This window comes from Brienomyrus brachyistius, chromosome 10 (genome assembly GCF_023856365.1).
Source record: "Brienomyrus brachyistius isolate T26 chromosome 10, BBRACH_0.4, whole genome shotgun sequence".
NCBI lineage: Eukaryota > Metazoa > Chordata > Actinopteri > Osteoglossiformes > Mormyridae > Brienomyrus > Brienomyrus brachyistius.
The window spans coordinates 17,158,399-17,180,014 of NC_064542.1; the positions used below are offsets into that span (position 1 = coordinate 17,158,399).

The 21,616-nt window shown below is 43.1% G+C and overlaps 1 protein-coding gene across 3 annotated transcripts in view; it reads left to right on the forward strand.

The window, feature by feature from the left end:
* Positions 1-6,217: 6,217 nt before the first annotated feature.
* Positions 6,218-21,616, forward strand: part of LOC125750897 (trichohyalin-like) — a 40,724-nt gene continuing 25,325 nt past the window's right edge. For all 3 annotated transcript variants that reach the window (XM_049029244.1, XM_049029246.1, XM_049029247.1), the window contains exon 1: positions 6,218-6,681. In XM_049029244.1, the coding sequence (XP_048885201.1) occupies positions 6,289-6,681 (393 nt within the window). In that variant the 5' untranslated portion in view covers positions 6,218-6,288. The remainder of the gene's footprint in view (positions 6,682-21,616) is intronic.

Sequence of the window (21,616 nt, forward strand, 5' to 3'; positions counted from 1 at the left end):
CCCGAAAGCAGCAGAAGAGCAAATGCTGAGTTCAAACAAGCACAAGCGAAACCAATTAACATACAGCACGTCGTTTTAAAAGAAAGCACTTAAACCCATTACATTTAATCAACATGCTTAAAGAATTAGAAGGAAAAACATTAGCGGTATTTACCAGTGTTGGGTTGAAGAAAGCATTTAAACAGCGAAATGAGCGAGTCCCAGCGCTCGGCCATAATCGGCAGGTCCGTTTGAAAAAAGCGGTCGAAATGATATTGGCCAGCCCGTTTCAAAATGGCGACACCAGAGGAGCGCCTGTTATTTCAAATAAACGTTATGGTTATAGGGGTTTAAGTAATGAAGCACTTTTCTGCCAATGTAAAGTAAAACGCTCTAAGCATTTCAACAAGAATCAAGGAATAACGCGGTTAATTCTTGATTAAATTAGCGAATGCGCTCTCCTCTCTGGCTCGCTCTCATGTAGCGCATGCGCATAGAGCCACACAGTTTTCTTTAAGGAGCCGACTCTCTTGCGTTAATTTATTTAAACAGGAATTAACAGGGTTATTCCTTGATTCTATTTTTTCCTTTTAAATTAACGCTAAAGTTTCTTTAAAACATTTCGGTGCTTTCTTGTGGTGCCCAAAGCACAGAATACCCACACTGCTCTGACTACGCCACCTCCTGGTAACCCCTAATGTTCCTTCTGTAACGTGGCTAAGTTCGAACCCTCCCCGTAACAAAGACAACAAAGAGGCATGTAAAAATAAAACCCAATCCACTTTATTACAAATATCCAAAATCAGACAAATGAAGGTTGCTGGGGGTGGGGGGCAGCTGACTATCCTCCAGATAGTAAGGTCAGATCAGCACACGCAGCTCTCAGCTCAGGAGGCCCCTGGTGACAAAGAAAACAGCAAAACTCAACACCACACAGCATGCAACATGACAAACACTACACACAACAGTACAGTGTCCACTCAGTGTGGCACCCCAACAGCAGAGCAAAAGCCTGTGCGGATCCGGCCTTGTACAGAAAGATCCCATGTACAAACATAAGGGGAGGGTAGCGGCCGATGTCCACCGCCCAAAATACAATACTACAATTACACTTACAACTTACAAGCTTATCAAATAAACCTAAAACAGTGGCTAGTCTGGTCCTTTGCAGGAATGCTTAATGCCCTCGCAGCACAGCAACACCAAGAGGAAGCATTCCAATGCTACAGGTACAAAGAAACAATCAACAAAGAAACATAGACCCTTTTAAATCCCACAGTATAACCCAAGTGACCAGAGCCTCAGTGTCTGTAGCCCATCAGCTCGTAGGGGATCACGTCAAATGATAAAATTCCAAACAGTCACCTCCGCGTCCTGCACGAAGAGTTACATGCTGCTAGCAGTCACCCTGGTAAAATTGAAATTAAACATTCAAGTTCTCAAACAACCCTCTCCTCCTTTCCTTACCCACAGGGGAGAAGAACCCACCCCATGTCCAGTTGTAAAACACAGCAGCAAGAGAATGAGATTCCATCTTGGCAGCCTTTTATAACTTCCTGGTAGGTCATATGACCTGGCTCAAGTGGTTGCCAATATAGTGTAATTACCAGTGCCATGCAACTACTCCTACCAGCCCGATCAGATCCCCACATTCTTTTAAAATACGCCGTGGCGCTTGTGCCTACTCCTAACAACACGTGCCTGCGGCCTGACGGGCCCCGCTAGATGTGTATGCGCTAGCTTGCATTCATCCTGCCACATGTTTTATTATTCCTTAAAAACGTAATTAAAAATAACACAAATAAATACATGTAATGTATTTTTATTCTATTAAAGTTTAACAGCAACCCTTATCACCCAAACCATATGGCCCCCTATCGGCAATGTATGGTATATGGAGATAACCCCTCGACCGATCAGAATAAGGGATACGCTCCCCCCTCCCGCTTATGACGTCATAATTCATAATAACAATGACGGCCAAATTGTAGCTCCTCCCAATGTACCACAGACTATTTTTTAAATTACAAATTATTTAAAAATACGATTATAATAATTTAAAAATACATTATAACATGTCATAATTACAAACTATTATTAAACTGTAATAATCCAAATCGTGCTAAATACTATTTTTGAATAAAATAATCTTTGTAATTTAAAAACACATATCCATCCATTTTCCAAACTGCTTATTCTACTGGGTCACGGGGGGTCCGGAGCCTATCCCGGAAGAAATGGGCATGAGGCAGGGAACAACCCAGGACGGGGGGTCAGCCCATCACAGGGCACACTCGCACACCATGCACTCTCACATGCACACCTATGGGCAATTTAGTAACTCCAATTAGCCTCAGCATGTTTTTGGATTGTGGGGGGAAACCGGAGTACCCGGAGGAAACCCCACGATGACATGGGGAGAACATGCAAACTCCGCACGCATGTGACCCAGGTGGAGACTCGAACCCAGGTCCCAGAGGTGTGAGGCAACAGTGCTAACCACTGCAGCACCATGCCGCCCCCTAAAAACACATATATACACAATAATTCAAATAAGTGCTAAGTACAACCTTTGTTTAAAAAAAAAAAAACTGCAATAAATCAATTTGTGAAATCGCCCAGCTGCCGTGAAGCAGTAGTGAGCGGAAACGATACATATCTGCTCATGCACAGTCCAGTTCGGGTTTACGGTCTAAACTGGGAAAAGTCTATAAGCAGTTCAATGTGTCCCTAGAAATGCAGGTATCCCCAGGAGTACGATATCAAACCAGATATGGACTACATTGGCTGACACGTTCAGTGACACATCAGCATCATAACGCCTACTGAGGACAAGAATATAGATGATAGAAATCACTGTTCAACACTCCGTAGCGTCCGTCGAGTGTACATGCCTCCGAGCAGGGTGCTCAGCAGGAGCTCACAGCAGCAGCTTGATTTTGGGTTTCGATCAGACTCCCTGGGTAGGAAATGCTGTTAGCACATATAACCAGCGTGCAAAAGCACTCAGGGTGTGGGATGAAATTATTACTTCGGGGAACAAATTTAATAAGGTCACTTTAAAGATAAAATTACATAAAATATAATTGTGAGGCGAATGTCTATTATATCTCCTTATACTACGGGACCGTTGAATGCTTGAATCTGATTGGCTGACGAACGTTCTGAGGTGTGCAATTATTTTCAGGGAAACGCATGGCGAACGTAGTTCCAGGCAGCTCTCTTGACCACATTACAGTTCCATATCACTTCGCATAGTTAACTGTAATAACGGAAATTAGCATACAGTACCTATACAGCACGCAGGACTAACAAAAACAACAACATGACAGACGATTTTCCAAAAGCAAATTTTAATATTTACGGTGAATATGAAACTTTCAACAACTGGGCTGCAGCAGTATTAGTTAGCCTAGTGTACCAACTTAAAGGCTACACATGACATTTCTCACTAGCGAGGTAATAACAGTGCTGCATCTTAAAGCAGACTTACAGTTTAGAGACGGTGCTTCAGAACACTGTTGAGGGACACACAGAGGTAGCCTAATTCATACAAGCTCTCTCTCTGTCTCTCTCGCTCTCTTTCTAATAACTTCATTATTAACTGCATTAGTCTGATATCAACGGCTCAAGCCTCCATGGCCAGCTTTAAAATGACGTTTTGGAACTAGCAAAAGAGTCGTTGGATGAGATGCGGAAGAAATAATCCTACTCACAATAGCGATTTAAGTAGAAAAACCGGACAAATCCCTTGAAATATATCATCTGATCGATGTCTTGAGGTGTGGCAACCGTAGTATAAGCGGAATAATTGACTCCGGGCCGTTGAATTATTAGAAAATAATGCACACCCGAGGTGTAACGGCATTACCACCTCGGGTGTGCATTATTTTCTAATAATTCAACGGCCCGGAGTCAATTATTCCTTACATATGTGTTTGAAATTGTTAGATGCCTTTCAATAAACCATTTCAATAAACAACCTTGTTAATGATTTAAAAGCAGCAGCATCTATCTTCATTATTTCACCAGCATAAACCTACCAATTTTCACCTTTCATGACGCAGTATTTGGGATATGAAGGTTTTGGGGGTGTGAATGTAGTATTCTCAGACAGACTCCATTTGACAACTGGTCTCAGGTTCAAACATGCAGCCAAAACATAAAATAGATACATATAAACAATACACAGCTCTGTAAAAAATTAAGAGACCACTCTATATACTTTTTTAAAATCTGCATTGTTAAATTCTGGTTTAATCCTGGTTCTGCTGGCAGAAGGCTACACTGTGAGGCAGGCTGCTTCCATGCTCGTGAGTTTCTAAGACCGCAGTACACAAGAACAGGGGGAAGAAGCAGGAGACACTGCGAAAAATCAAAAACCAGCCAGGTAGAGGGCAGAAGCAACCTTCTAATGCCAGAGATGACCATCAACTTATCCGTCAGTGTCTAACAAATCGGAGGATGACCTCAAGTGACCTTCAAAAGGAATGGAAAACATTAAGTGTGAAGCGTGATGGTAGGACAGGCTTCTAGAAGCAGCGCTGAAGACCCATAAAGCAAGAAAGAAGCCCTTCATGAATGAGAAGCATGGAAGAGCCAGGCTGGAGTTTGCAAAAAAAAAAAATTTGTATTTTACACAGGCTCATACCCATAACCCATAAACTGAGAAATGAGTGAAACTGAAAAATTTGATGCGGTGTGGGAAAGGGGGGCCACACTCCCCTGGGAAACTGTAAGGGGTTGCTGCAGGAGGGTAGTACTCGCTGTGGGATATCAGTCACGATTCAGGATGGGGGGGGGGGGGGGGGGGGCTGCTGACCGTATTTCACCAGATACACGTTCTCAATCAGGAGGGGGTAGCAATTAGTTGTACTCTGGCTTATCTTACTTGAGGTCAGTGGGATGCACACTCAGACGAAGTGGGTTGGTAAGTAAGTAAGTTTGTATTTATTTATGGTTCTATAACAAACAAACAGGAAAAACAAATTACCACAGTGCTTACAATGGTTATTACCATAATACACTAACATAATGCATAATTGTACCACATCGCCTTAACATTGATAAGTTCGGCTATACCCACAACAATACATTACATTAGCAGCAATTCGTATTAGAGGGAATGATTGGACGGGAAATAAACGAAAATATCTTTCCGAGGTATACAACGGTACAGTCGTCAGCGATAATTATAACAGTAAGCAAGCTAGGTCACGTTAACCTAGCCGCGCAATTAAGTAAACTAAATTAGCACAGCGTCACTTATCACTTATAATCAATAAACTTAGTACTTACGTTCGTCAGTGACGCACACATAAAAACCAGGGACTGTATTTACTGCCAGGAACAACTAAACTAACTACACATAAACTAAACACATAAATAAAAGTTCACTTCCACTCATGAAAACACATGAAAAACACTGCATTCCATCCATTCATCCATCCATTTTCTGAATCAATTTGTCCAATACGAGGGTGTGTGTGTCCAGAATCTATCCAGAAAGCTCTGCCTACAATGCAGGGATATTACAGACGCTGCTAAACCTTACCAAATGTTTTATCTCACCTCCATTAAATGTACCCAAACACTGAAACCCAACCCCATACCCCTCCTTGCTGTGACCCATCACCTGGCGGTTGGTTCTTTGGTTAAACTGGCCTCCACTACCATTGCTAATTAGAATCATCTCACTTATATAAAAGTTTTGAAGAGCCAACAGGATTCGAAGCCTCTTACACCTCAGGATGAATCGGAAGTCATCGGTCACGTGATATTGCATAAACTTAGCAAGCCCCGATTCCCAGCTTGAAGTCACTGGGCCTCACTTTGAGGAGGCGATCTCCAGATTCTGGGTATTAACTGTCTCATCACTAAGTTCAGCACCTTTCACAATATAGCACAGCAAGGCCACGGTCAGAAAATGTGAGCCTGTCCTCCTCCTGAGTAAAGTAAAGCTCACTACGCTCTGTGAGCACAGGAACGCCCCGGCAATGTTTGGTAGGTTTCTGCATTGTTTGCAAGTACAGAATATTATCTGCGAGTAAACTAATTAAGGTAAATATGGAAATTCATACAATATATGCTGCAGAATATGAGCTGAATAAAGCATATAAAAAATGCAGAGAATTAAAAAAAATTGAACCACTGACCAAATATGGCACCTACAGTTGAGTTCTAGAACACAATGTCACCGTGACAACTCTGATGTCATCATTCTGAAGGTATAAATTCTGCTGTAGGCACCAGTATCAGTTCAAAACAAATCTGATTTCGAATAAGACACATCTCATCTCATCTCTCAATATGAAGTGGATTTTTCTCAATTGCTTTAGGCCGCCAGCGGTACCAAAGGACGCTGGAGAAGCTATAAAAGCAAAGGAGGAAAGAAAAAAGGATAAAGAAGGAAAGAAAAAGAAACCCTGGCTGAAGAAGCTTTTTACAAAAAAAGGGAAAGGAAAAAAGGCAATGGTGGTGGAGAGCCAGACAGTGGCGATGGAGGAGGATAGCCAGACATTGGCGATGGAGGATAGCCAGACATTGGCGATGGAGGATAGCCAGACATTGGCGATGGAGGAGGATAGCCAGACATTGGCGATGGAGGAGGATAGCCAGACATTGGCGATGGAGGACAGCCAGACATTGGCGATGGAGGACAGCCAGACAGTGGAGGTGGAGGAGGAAAGCCAGACAGTGGAGGTGGAGGAGGAAAGCCAGACAGTGGAGGTGGAGGAGGAAAGCCAGACAGTGGCAGTGAAGGAGGAGAGCCAGGCAAAGGTGGAGAAGGAGGAGAGCCAGGCAAAGGTGGAGAAGGAGAAGTACAAGGCAATGGAGGAGGAGGAGAAGTACAAGGCAATGGAGGAGGAGGAGAAGTACAAGGCAATGGAGGAGGAGGAGAAGTACAAGGCAATGGAGGAGGAGGAGAAGTACAAGGCAATGGAGGAGGAGGAGAAGTACAAGGCAATGGAGGAGGAGGAGTACAAGGCAATGGAGGAGGAGGAGTACAAGGCACTGGAGGAGGAGGAGTACAAGGCAATGGTGGAGGAGGAGTACAAGGCAATGGTGAAGGAGACATACAAGGCAATGGTGAAGGAGGAGTACAAGGCAATGGAGGAGGAGGAGTACAAGGCAATGGAGGAGGAGGAGTACAAGGCAATGGAGGAGGAGGAGTACAAGGCAATGGTGGAGGAGGAGTATAAGGCAATACTGGAGGAGGAGTACAAGGCAATGGTGGAGGAGGGGTACAAGACAATGGTGGAGGAGGAGTACAAGGCAATGGTGAAGGAGACGTACAAGGCAATGGTGGAGGAGGAGTACAAGGCAATGGTGAAGGAGAAGTACAAGGCAATGGTGGAGGAGTACAAGGCAATGGTGGAGAAGAGCAAGGCCAGTAGTGGATGAGACAGTCAGTGTTCTATGTTCAATCAGTACTACTTAAAAATGTAAATACTTGTAAATAAAGCATTAAAAACGAAAAAGACCTGTACATGTGTTTTCAATTGAATGTGAGTAGGTGATGTTAAATGTCAGGAACATTCCAAATGTCTATTACACGTGTTGCCGATAGGGGGGCATATGGTTTGGGTGATAAGGGTTGCCTTTAAACTTTAATAGAACGAAAATACATTACATGTATTTATGTTGTATTTTAAATTACGTTTTTAAGGAATAAAACATAACGGAATGAATGCAAGATACACGTCCAGCGGGGACCCGTCCGGCCGCAGCCATGTGTGCACAAGCGCCACGGCGTATTTTAAAAGCAAGCACCAAAATGTTTAAGAAAAACTTTAGCGTTATTTTAGAAGAAAGCAGGCGGAATTTAAACCCGTGCAAACATGCCCGAAAGCAGCAGAAGAGCAAATGCTGAGTTCAAACAAGCACAAGCGAAACCAATTAACATACAGCACGTCGTTTTAAAAGAAAGCACTTAAACCCATTACATTTAATCAACATGCTTAAAGAATTAGAAGGAAAAACATTAGCGGTATTTACCAGTGTTGGGTTGAAGAAAGCATTTAAACAGCGAAATGAGCGAGTCCCAGCGCTCGGCCATAATCGGCAGGTCCGTTTGAAAAAAGCGGTCGAAATGATATTGGCCAGCCCGTTTCAAAATGGCGACACCAGAGGAGCGCCTGTTATTTCAAATAAACGTTATGGTTATAGGGGTTTAAGTAATGAAGCACTTTTCTGCCAATGTAAAGTAAAACGCTCTAAGCATTTCAACAAGAATCAAGGAATAACGCGGTTAATTCTTGATTAAATTAGCGAATGCGCTCTCCTCTCTGGCTCGCTCTCATGTAGCGCATGCGCATAGAGCCACACAGTTTTCTTTAAGGAGCCGACTCTCTTGCGTTAATTTATTTAAACAGGAATTAACAGGGTTATTCCTTGATTCTATTTTTTCCTTTTAAATTAACGCTAAAGTTTCTTTAAAACATTTCGGTGCTTTCTTGTGGTGCCCAAAGCACAGAATACCCACACTGCTCTGACTACGCCACCTCCTGGTAACCCCTAATGTTCCTTCTGTAACGTGGCTAAGTTCGAACCCTCCCCGTAACAAAGACAACAAAGAGGCATGTAAAAATAAAACCCAATCCACTTTATTACAAATATCCAAAATCAGACAAATGAAGGTTGCTGGGGGTGGGGGGCAGCTGACTATCCTCCAGATAGTAAGGTCAGATCAGCACACGCAGCTCTCAGCTCAGGAGGCCCCTGGTGACAAAGAAAACAGCAAAACTCAACACCACACAGCATGCAACATGACAAACACTACACACAACAGTACAGTGTCCACTCAGTGTGGCACCCCAACAGCAGAGCAAAAGCCTGTGCGGATCCGGCCTTGTACAGAAAGATCCCATGTACAAACATAAGGGGAGGGTAGCGGCCGATGTCCACCGCCCAAAATACAATACTACAATTACACTTACAACTTACAAGCTTATCAAATAAACCTAAAACAGTGGCTAGTCTGGTCCTTTGCAGGAATGCTTAATGCCCTCGCAGCACAGCAACACCAAGAGGAAGCATTCCAATGCTACAGGTACAAAGAAACAATCAACAAAGAAACATAGACCCTTTTAAATCCCACAGTATAACCCAAGTGACCAGAGCCTCAGTGTCTGTAGCCCATCAGCTCGTAGGGGATCACGTCAAATGATAAAATTCCAAACAGTCACCTCCGCGTCCTGCACGAAGAGTTACATGCTGCTAGCAGTCACCCTGGTAAAATTGAAATTAAACATTCAAGTTCTCAAACAAACCCTCTCCTCCTTTCCTTACCCACAGGGGAAAAGAACCCACCCCATGTCCAGTTGTAAAACACAGCAGCAAGAGAATGAGATTCCATCTTGGCAGCCTTTTATAACTTCCTGGTAGGTCATATGACCTGGCTCAAGTGGTTGCCAATATAGTGTAATTACCAGTGCCATGCAACTACTCCTACCAGCCCGATCAGATCCCCACATTCTTTTAAAATACGCCGTGGCGCTTGTGCCTACTCCTAACAACACGTGCCTGCGGCCTGACGGGCCCCGCTAGATGTGTATGCGCTAGCTTGCATTCATCCTGCCACATGTTTTATTATTCCTTAAAAACGTAATTAAAAATAACACAAATAAATACATGTAATGTATTTTTATTCTATTAAAGTTTAACAGCAACCCTTATCACCCAAACCATATGGCCCCCTATCGGCAATGTATGGTATATGGAGATAACCCCTCGACCGATCAGAATAAGGGATACGCTCCCCCCTCCCGCTTATGACGTCATAATTCATAATAACAATGACGGCCAAATTGTAGCTCCTCCCAATGTACCACAGACTATTTTTTAAATTACAAATTATTTAAAAATACGATTATAATAATTTAAAAATACATTATAACATGTCATAATTACAAACTATTATTAAACTGTAATAATCCAAATCGTGCTAAATACTATTTTTGAATAAAATAATCTTTGTAATTTAAAAACACATATCCATCCATTTTCCAAACTGCTTATTCTACTGGGTCACGGGGGGTCCGGAGCCTATCCCGGAAGAAATGGGCATGAGGCAGGGAACAACCCAGGACGGGGGGTCAGCCCATCACAGGGCACACTCGCACACCATGCACTCTCACATGCACACCTATGGGCAATTTAGTAACTCCAATTAGCCTCAGCATGTTTTTGGACTGTGGGGGGAAACCGGAGTACCCGGAGGAAACCCCACGATGACATGGGGAGAACATGCAAACTCCGCACGCATGTGACCCAGGTGGAGACTCGAACCCAGGTCCCAGAGGTGTGAGGCAACAGTGCTAACCACTGCAGCACCATGCCGCCCCCTAAAAACACATATATACACAATAATTCAAATAAGTGCTAAGTACAACCTTTGTTTAAAAAAAAAAAAACTGCAATAAATCAATTTGTGAAATCGCCCAGCTGCCGTGAAGCAGTAGTGAGCGGAAACGATACATATCTGCTCATGCACAGTCCAGTTCGGGTTTACGGTCTAAACTGGGAAAAGTCTATAAGCAGTTCAATGTGTCCCTAGAAATGCAGGTATCCCCAGGAGTACGATATCAAACCAGATATGGACTACATTGGCTGACACGTTCAGTGACACATCAGCATCATAACGCCTACTGAGGACAAGAATATAGATGATAGAAATCACTGTTCAACACTCCGTAGCGTCCGTCGAGTGTACATGCCTCCGAGCAGGGTGCTCAGCAGGAGCTCACAGCAGCAGCTTGATTTTGGGTTTCGATCAGACTCCCTGGGTAGGAAATGCTGTTAGCACATATAACCAGCGTGCAAAAGCACTCAGGGTGTGGGATGAAATTATTACTTCGGGGAACAAATTTAATAAGGTCACTTTAAAGATAAAATTACATAAAATATAATTCTGAGGCGAATGTCTATTATATCTCCTTATACTACGGGACCGTTGAATGCTTGAATCTGATTGGCTGACGAACGTTCTGAGGTGTGCAATTATTTTCAGGGAAACGCATGGCGAACGTAGTTCCAGGCAGCTCTCTTGACCACATTACAGTTCCATATCACTTCGCATAGTTAACTGTAATAACGGAAATTAGCATACAGTACCTATACAGCACGCAGGACTAACAAAAACAACAACATGACAGACGATTTTCCAAAAGCAAATTTTAATATTTATGGTGAATATGAAACTTTCAACAACTGGGCTGCAGCAGTATTAGTTAGCCTAGTGTACCAACTTAAAGGCTACACATGACATTTCTCACTAGCGAGGTAATAACAGTGCTGCATCTTAAAGCAGACTTACAGTTTAGAGACGGTGCTTCAGAACACTGTTGAGGGACACACAGAGGTAGCCTAATTCATACAAGCTCTCTCTCTGTCTCTCTCGCTCTCTTTCTAATAACTTCATTATTAACTGCATTAGTCTGATATCAACGGCTCAAGCCTCCATGGCCAGCTTTAAAATGACGTTTTGGAACTAGCAAAAGAGTCGTTGGATGAGATGCGGAAGAAATAATCCTACTCACAATAGCGATTTAAGTAGAAAAACCGGACGAATCCCTTGAAATATATCATCTGATCGATGTCTTGAGGTGTGGCAACCGTAGTATAAGCGGAATAATTGACTCCGGGCCGTTGAATTATTAGAAAATAATGCACACCCGAGGTGTAACGGCATTACCACCTCGGGTGTGCATTATTTTCTAATAATTCAACGGCCCGTCGTCAATTATTCCTTACATATGTGTTTGAAATTGTTAGATGCCTTTCAATAAACCATTTCAATAAACAACCTTGTTAATGATTTAAAAGCAGCAGCATCTATCTTCATTATTTCACCAGCATAAACCTACCAATTTTCACCTTTCATGACGCAGTATTTGGGATATGAAGGTTTTGGGGGTGTGAATGTAGTATTCTCAGACAGACTCCATTTGACAACTGGTCTCAGGTTCAAACATGCAGCCAAAACATAAAATAGATACATATAAACCAGGGGTCGGGAACCTATGGCTCGCGAGCCAGATGTGGCTCTTTTGATGGCTGCATCTGGCTCACAGACAAATCTTTAATAAAAAAAATAATAACGTTAAAAATATAAAACATGCTGTCACGCCCGGCTCGTCCGCTCCTCCTGTGTGCCACGCCCCCTGCTTACCCACGTGTGTTTCCCGAATTGTACCCAGCTGTTTCCGTTTGCTGTCATTCAGTCTGGTGTATTTAAGTCCTGGTCTCCCCAGTTTGCTTTGTCTGTCATTGATGTTAGTCGGCGTTCCATGTCTCCTGCTCCCCGTTCCTTTATTAAAACCCCGTTTTCCCCGTATCCCGCTTGCCTGCCTGCTCCTTCCACTCCTTATCCGCACGATCGCCGCTCTGCTCGCGATCGCTGCCCACGACCCGTGACACATGCTCATGTATTTCAACCCATTCATTTCCTACCGCTCATGTTCATGGTTGCAGGTGGCTGGAGCCAATCACAGAACATTAAGACCAACCTACGATCACGTTTAACGGATGGAAGTCTCAATGCCTGCATGAAGCTTAACCTCACGACGTATCACCCAGACTACAAAGCCACCAGCAGAACCATTCAGCACCATAAGTCGCATTAATGGTAAGAAGTACTTTATTCATCATTGGTTAGCAACAGCATAACAGCGTTATTAAAAATAATTCAGAGACTTATTGTACATTAAAAATGTTGGTCTTTTACTTGTATTTAGTTTTAAACATATTGTATGGCTCTCACGGAATTACATATTTAAATATATGGCGTTCATGGCTCTCTCAGCCAAAAAGGTTCCCGACCCCTGATATAAACAATACACAGCTCTGTAAAAAATTAAGAGACCACTCTATATACTTTTTTAAAATCTGCATTGTTAAATTCTGGTTTAATCCTGGTTCTGCTGGCAGAAGGCTACACTGTGAGGCAGGCTGCTTCCATGCTCGTGAGTTTCTAAGACCGCAGTACACAAGAACAGGGGGAAGAAGCAGGAGACACTGCGAAAAATCAAAAACCAGCCAGGTAGAGGGCAGAAGCAACCTTCTAATGCCAGAGATGACCATCAACTTATCCGTCAGTGTCTAACAAATCGGAGGATGACCTCAAGTGACCTTCAAAAGGAATGGAAAACATTAAGTGTGAAGCGTGATGGTGGGACAGGCTTCTAGAAGCAGCGCTGAAGACCCGTAAAGCAAGAAAGAAGCCCTTCATGAATGAGAAGCATGGAAGAGCCAGGCTGGAGTTTGCAAAAAAAAAAAAATTGTATTTTACACAGGCTCATACCCATAACCCATAAACTGAGAAATGAGTGAAACTGAAAAATTTGATGCGGTGTGGGAAAGGGGGGCCACACTCCCCTGGGAAACTGTAAGGGGTTGCTGCAGGAGGGTAGTACTCGCTGTGGGATATCAGTCACGATTCAGGATGGGGGGGGCTGCTGACCGTATTTCACCAGATACACGTTCTCAATCAGGAGGGGGGTAGCAATTAGTTGTACTCTGGCTTATCTTACTTGAGGTCAGTGGGATGCACACTCAGACGAAGTGGGTTGGTAAGTAAGTAAGTTTGTGTTTATTTATGGTTCTATAACAAACAAACAGGAAAAACAAATTACCACAGTGCTTACAATGGTTATTACCATAATACACTAACATAATGCATAATTGTACCACATCGCCTTAACATTGATAAGTTCGGCTATACCCACAACAATACATTACATTAGCAGCAATTCGTATTAGAGGGAATGATTGGACGGGAAATAAACGAAAATATCTTTCCGAGGTATACAACGGTACAGTCGTCAGCGATAATTATAACAGTAAGCAAGCTAGGTCACGTTAACCTAGCCGCGCAATTAAGTAAACTAAATTAGCACAGCGTCACTTATCACTTATAATCAATAAACTTAGTACTTACGTTCGTCAGTGACGCACACATAAAAACCAGGGACTGTATTTACTGCCAGGAACAACTAAACTAACTACACATAAACTAAACACATAAATAAAAGTTCACTTCCACTCATGAAAACACATGAAAAACACTGCATTCCATCCATTCATCCATCCATTTTCTGAATCAATTTGTCCAATACGAGGGTGTGTGTGTCCAGAATCTATCCAGAAAGCTCTGCCTACAATGCAGGGATATTACAGACGCTGCTAAACCTTACCAAATGTTTTATCTCACCTCCATTAAATGTACCCAAACACTGAAACCCAACCCCATACCCCTCCTTGCTGTGACCCATCACCTGGCGGTTGGTTCTTTGGTTAAACTGGCCTCCACTACCATTGCTAATTAGAATCATCTCACTTATATAAAAGTTTTGAAGAGCCAACAGGATTCGAAGCCTCTTACACCTCAGGATGAATCGGAAGTCATCGGTCACGTGATATTGCATAAACTTAGCAAGCCCCGATTCCCAGCTTGAAGTTACTGGGCCTCACTTTGAGGAGGCGATCTCCAGAATCTGGGTATTAACTGTCTCATCACTAAGTTCAGCACCTTTCACAATATAGCACAGCAAGGCCACGGTCAGAAAATGTGAGCCTGTCCTCCTCCTGAGTAAAGTAAAGCTCACTACGCTCTGTGAGCACAGGAACGCCCCGGCAATGTTTGGTAGGTTTCTGCATTGTTTGCAAGTACAGAATATTATCTGCGAGTAAACTAATTAAGGTAAATATGGAAATTCATACAATATATGCTGCAGAATATGAGCTGAATAAAGCATATAAAAAATGCAGAGAATTAAAAAAAATTGAACCACTGACCAAATATGGCACCTACAGTTGAGTTCTAGAACACAATGTCACCGTGACAACTCTGATGTCATCATTCTGAAGGTATAAATTCTGCTGTAGGCACCAGTATCAGTTCAAAACAAATCTGATTTCGAATAAGACACATCTCATCTCATCTCTCAATATGAAGTGGATTTTTCTCAATTGCTTTAGGCCGCCAGCGGTACCAAAGGACGCTGGAGAAGCTATAAAAGCAAAGGAGGAAAGAAAAAAGGATAAAGAAGGAAAGAAAAAGAAACCCTGGCTGAAGAAGCTTTTTACAAAAAAAGGGAAAGGAAAAAAGGCAATGGTGGTGGAGAGCCAGACAGTGGCGATGGAGGAGGATAGCCAGACATTGGCGATGGAGGATAGCCAGACATTGGCGATGGAGGATAGCCAGACATTGGCGATGGAGGAGGATAGCCAGACATTGGCGATGGAGGAGGATAGCCAGACATTGGCGATGGAGGATAGCCAGACATTGGCGATGGAGGACAGCCAGACATTGGCGATGGAGGACAGCCAGACATTGGCGATGGAGGACAGCCAGACAGTGGAGGTGGAGGAGGAAAGCCAGACAGTGGCAGTGAAGGAGGAGAGCCAGGCAAAGGTGGAGAAGGAGGAGAGCCAGGCAAAGGTGGAGAAGGAGAAGTACAAGGCAATGGAGGAGGAGGAGAAGTACAAGACAATGGAGGAGGAGGAGAAGTACAAGGCAATGGAGGAGGAGGAGTACAAGGCAATGGAGGAGGAGGAGTACAAGGCAATGGAGGAGGAGGAGTACAAGGCAATGGAGGAGGAGGAGTACAAGGCAATGGTGAAGGAGGAGTACAAGGCACTGGAGGAGGAGGAGTACAAGGCAATGGTGGAGGAGGAGTACAAGGCAATGGTGAAGGAGACATACAAGGCAATGGTGAAGGAGGAGTACAAGGCAATGGAGGAGGAGGAGTACAAGGCAATGGAGGAGGAGGAGTACAAGGCAATGGTGGAGGAGGAGTACAAGGCAATACTGGAGGAGGAGTACAAGGCAATGGTGGAGGAGGGGTACAAGACAATGGTGGAGGAGGAGTACAAGGCAATGGTGAAGGAGACGTACAAGGCAATGGTGGAGGAGGAGTACAAGGCAATGGTGAAGGAGAAGTACAAGGCAATGGTGGAGGAGTACAAGGCAATGGTGGAGAAGAGCAAGGCCAGTAGTGGATGAGACAGTCAGTGTTCTATGTTCAATCAGTACTACTTAAAAATGTAAATACTTGTAAATAAAGCATTAAAAACGAAAAAGACCTGTACATGTGTTTTCAATTGAATGTGAGTAGGTGATGTTAAATGTCAGGAACATTCCAAATGTCTATTACACGTGTTGCCGATAGGGGGGCATATGGTTTGGGTGATAAGGGTTGCCTTTAAACTTTAATAGAACGAAAATACATTACATGTATTTATGTTGTATTTTAAATTACGTTTTTAAGGAATAAAACATAACGGAATGAATGCAAGATACACGTCCAGCGGGGACCCGTCCGGCCGCAGCCATGTGTGCACAAGCGCCACGGCGTATTTTAAAAGCAAGCACCAAAATGTTTAAGAAAAACTTTAGCGTTATTTTAGAAGAAAGCAGGCGGAATTTAAACCCGTGCAAACATGCCCGAAAGCAGCAGAAGAGCAAATGCTGAGTTCAAACAAGCACAAGCGAAACCAATTAACATACAGCACGTCGTTTTAAAAGAAAGCACTTAAACCCATTACATTTAATCAACATGCTTAAAGAATTAGAAGGAAAAACATTAGCGGTATTTACCAGTGTTGGGTTGAAGAAAGCATTTAAACAGCGAAATGAGCGAGTCCCAGCGCTCGGCCATAATCGGCAGGTCCGTTTGAAAAAAGCGGTCGAAATGATATTGGCCAGCCCGTTTCAAAATGGCGACACCAGAGGAGCGCCTGTTATTTCAAATAAACGTTATGGTTATAGGGGTTTAAGTAATGAAGCACTTTTCTGCCAATGTAAAGTAAAACGCTCTAAGCATTTCAACAAGAATCAAGGAATAACGCGGTTAATTCTTGATTAAATTAGCGAATGCGCTCTCCTCGCTGGCTCGCTCTCATGTAGCGCATGCGCATAGAGCCACACAGTTTTCTTTAAGGAGCCGACTCTCTTGCGTTAATTTATTTAAACAGGAATTAACAGGGTTATTCCTTGATTCTTTTTTTTCCTTTTAAATTAACGCTAAAGTTTCTTTAAAACATTTCGGTGCTTTCTTGTGGTGCCCAAAGCACAGAATACCCACACTGCTCTGACTACGCCACCTCCTGGTAACCCCTAATGTTCCTTCTGTAACGTGGCTAAGTTCGAACCCTCCCCGTAACAAAGACAACAAAGAGGCATGTAAAAATAAAACCCAATCCACTTTATTACAAATATCCAAAATCAGACAAATGAAGGTTGCTGGGGGTGGGGGGCAGCTGACTATCCTCCAGATAGTAAGGTCAGATCAGCACACGCAGCTCTCAGCTCAGGAGGCCCCTGGTGACAAAGAAAACAGCAAAACTCAACACCACACAGCATGCAACATGACAAACACTACACACAACAGTACAGTGTCCACTCAGTGTGGCACCCCAACAGCAGAGCAAAAGCCTGTGCGGATCCGGCCTTGTACAGAAAGATCCCATGTACAAACATAAGGGGAGGGTAGCGGCCGATGTCCACCGCCCAAAATACAATACTACAATTACACTTACAACTTACAAGCTTATCAAATAAACCTAAAACAGTGGCTAGTCTGGTCCTTTGCAGGAATGCTTAATGCCCTCGCAGCACAGCAACACCAAGAGGAAGCATTCCAATGCTACAGGTACAAAGAAACAATCAACAAAGAAACATAGACCCTTTTAAATCCCACAGTATAACCCAAGTGACCAGAGCCTCAGTGTCTGTAGCCCATCAGCTCGTAGGGGATCACGTCAAATGATAAAATTCCAAACAGTCACCTCCGCGTCCTGCACGAAGAGTTACATGCTGCTAGCAGTCACCCTGGTAAAATTGAAATTAAACATTCAAGTTCTCAAACAAACCCTCTCCTCCTTTCCTTACCCACAGGGGAGAAGAACCCACCCCATGTCCAGTTGTAAAACACAGCAGCAAGAGAATGAGATTCCATCTTGGCAGCCTTTTATAACTTCCTGGTAGGTCATATGACCTGGCTCAAGTGGTTGCCAATATAGTGTAATTACCAGTGCCATGCAACTACTCCTACCAGCCCGATCAGATCCCCACATTCTTTTAAAATACGCCGTGGCGCTTGTGCCTACTCCTAACAACACGTGCCTGCGGCCTGACGGGCCCCGCTAGATGTGTATGCGCTAGCTTGCATTCATCCTGCCACATGTTTTATTATTCCTTAAAAACGTAATTAAAAATAACACAAATAAATACATGTAATGTATTTTTATTCTATTAAAGTTTAACAGCAACCCTTATCACCCAAACCATATGGCCCCCTATCGGCAATGTATGGTATATGGAGATAACCCCTCGACCAATCAGAATAAGGGATACGCTCCCCCCTCCCGCTTATGACGTCATAATTCATAATAACAATGACGGCCAAATTGTAGCTCCTCCCAATGTACCACAGACTATTTTTTAAATTACAAATTATTTAAAAATACGATTATAATAATTTAAAAATACATTATAACATGTCATAATTACAAACTATTATTAAACTGTAATAAGCCAAATCGTGCTAAATACTATTTTTGAATAAAATAATCTTTGTAATTTAAAAACACATATCCATCCATTTTCCAAACTGCTTATCCTACTGGGTCACGGGGGGTCCGGAGCCTATCCCGGAAGAAATGGGCATGAGGCAGGGAACAACCCAGGACGGGGGGTCAGCCCATCACAGGGCACACTCGCACACCATGCACTCTCACATGCACACCTATGGGCAATTTAGTAACTCCAATTAGCCTCAGCATGTTTTTGGACTGTGGGGGGGAAACCGGAGTACCCGGAGGAAACCCCACGATGACATGGGGAGAACATGCAAACTCCGCACGCATGTGACCCAGGTGGAGACTCGAACCCAGGTCCCAGAGGTGTGAGGCAACAGTGCTAACCACTGCAGCACCATGCCGCCCCCTAAAAACACATATATACACAATAATTCAAATAAGTGCTAAGTACAACCTTTGTTTAAAAAAAAAAAAACTGCAATAAATCAATTTGTGAAATCGCCCAGCTGCCGTGAAGCAGTAGTGAGCGGAAACGATACATATCTGCTCATGCACAGTCCAGTTCGGGTTTACGGTCTAAACTGGGAAAAGTCTATAAGCAGTTCAATGTGTCCCTAGAAATGCAGGTATCCCCAGGAGTACGATATCAAACCAGATATGGACTACATTGGCTGACACGTTCAGTGACACATCAGCATCATAACGCCTACTGAGGACAAGAATATAGATGATAGAAATCACTGTTCAACACTCCGTAGCGTCCGTCGAGTGTACATGCCTCCGAGCAGGGTGCTCAGCAGGAGCTCACAGCAGCAGCTTGATTTTGGGTTTCGATCAGACTCCCTGGGTAGGAAATGCTGTTAGCACATATAACCAGCGTGCAAAAGCACTCAGGGTGTGGGATGAAATTATTACTTCGGGGAACAAATTTAATAAGGTCACTTTAAAGATAAAATTACATAAAATATAATTGTGAGGCGAATGTCTATTATATCTCCTTATACTACGGGACCGTTGAATGCTTGAATCTGATTGGCTGACGAACGTTCTGAGGTGTGCAATTATTTTCAGGGAAACGCATGGCGAACGTAGTTCCAGGCAGCTCTCTTGACCACATTACAGTTCCATATCACTTCGCATAGTTAACTGTAATAACGGAAATTAGCATACAGTACCTATACAGCACGCAGGACTAACAAAAACAACAACATGACAGACGATTTTCCAAAAGCAAATTTTAATATTTACGGTGAATATGAAACTTTCAACAACTGGGCTGCAGCAGTATTAGTTAGCCTAGTGTACCAACTTAAAGGCTACACATGACATTTCTCACTAGCGAGGTAATAACAGTGCTGCATCTTAAAGCAGACTTACAGTTTAGAGACGGTGCTTCAGAACACTGTTGAGGGACACACAGAGGTAGCCTAATTCATACAAGCTCTCTCTCTGTCTCTCTCGCTCTCTTTCTAATAACTTCATTATTAACTGCATTAGTCTGATATCAACGGCTCAAGCCTCCATGGCCAGCTTTAAAATGACGTTTTGGAACTAGCAAAAGAGTCGTTGGATGAGATGCGGAAGAAATAATCCTACTCACAATAGCGATTTAAGTAGAAAAACCGGACAAATCCCTTGAAATATATCATCTGATCGATGTCTTGAGGTGTGGCAACCGTAGTATAAGCGGAATAATTGACTCCGGGCCGTTGAATTATTAGAAAATAATGCACACCCGAGGTGTAACGGCATTACCACCTCGGGTGTGCATTATTTTCTAATAATTCAACGGCCCGGAGTCAATTATTCCTTACATATGTGTTTGAAATTGTTAGATGCCATTCAATAAACCATTTCAATAAACAACCTTGTTAATGATTTAAAAGCAGCAGCATCTATCTTCATTATTTCACCAGCATAAACCTACCGATTTTCACCTTTCATGACGCAGTATTTGGGATATGAAGGTTTTGGGGGTGTGAATGTAGTATTCTCAGACAGACTCCATTTGACAACTGGTCTCAGGTTCAAACATGCAGCCAAAACATAAAATAGATACAAATAAACAATACACAGCTCTGTAAAAAATTAAGAGACCACTCTATATACTTTTTTAAAATCTGCATTGTTAAATTCTGGTTTAATCCTGGTTCTGCTGGCAGAAGGCTACACTGTGAGGCAGGCTGCTTCCATGCTCGTGAGTTTCTAAGACCGCAGTACACAAGAACAGGGGGAAGAAGCAGGAGACACTGCGAAAAATCAAAAACCAGCCAGGTAGAGGGCAGAAGCAACCTTCTAATGCCAGAGATGACCATCAACTTATCCGTCAGTGTCTAACAAATCGGAGGATGACCTCAAGTGACCTTCAAAAGGAATGGAAAACATTAAGTGTGAAGCGTGATGGTGGGACAGGCTTCTAGAAGCAGCGCTGAAGACCCATAAAGCAAGAAAGAAGCCCTTCATGAATGAGAAGCATGGAAGAGCCAGGCTGGAGTTTGCAAAAAAAAAAAAAATTGTATTTTACACAGGCTCATACCCATAACCCATAAACTGAGAAATGAGTGAAACTGAAAAATTTGATGCGGTGTGGGAAAGGGGGGCCACACTCCCCTGGGAAACTGTAAGGGGTTGCTGCAGGAGGGTAGTACTCGCTGTGGGATATCAGTCACGATTCAGGATGGGGGGGGGGGGGGGGGGGGGCTGCTGACCGTATTTCACCAGATACACGTTCTCAATCAGGAGGGGGGTAGCAATTAGTTGTACTCTGGCTTATCTTACTTGAGGTCAGTGGGATGCACACTCAGACGAAGTGGGTTGGTAAGTAAGTAAGTTTGTGTTTATTTATGGTTCTATAACAAACAAACAGGAAAAACAAATTACCACAGTGCTTACAATGGTTATTACCATAATACACTAACATAATGCATAATTGTACCACATCGCCTTAACATTGATAAGTTCGGCTATACCCACAACAATACATTACATTAGCAGCAATTCGTATTAGAGGGAATGATTGGACGGGAAATAAACGAAAATATCTTTCCGAGGTATACAACGGTACAGTCGTCAGCGATAATTATAACAGTAAGCA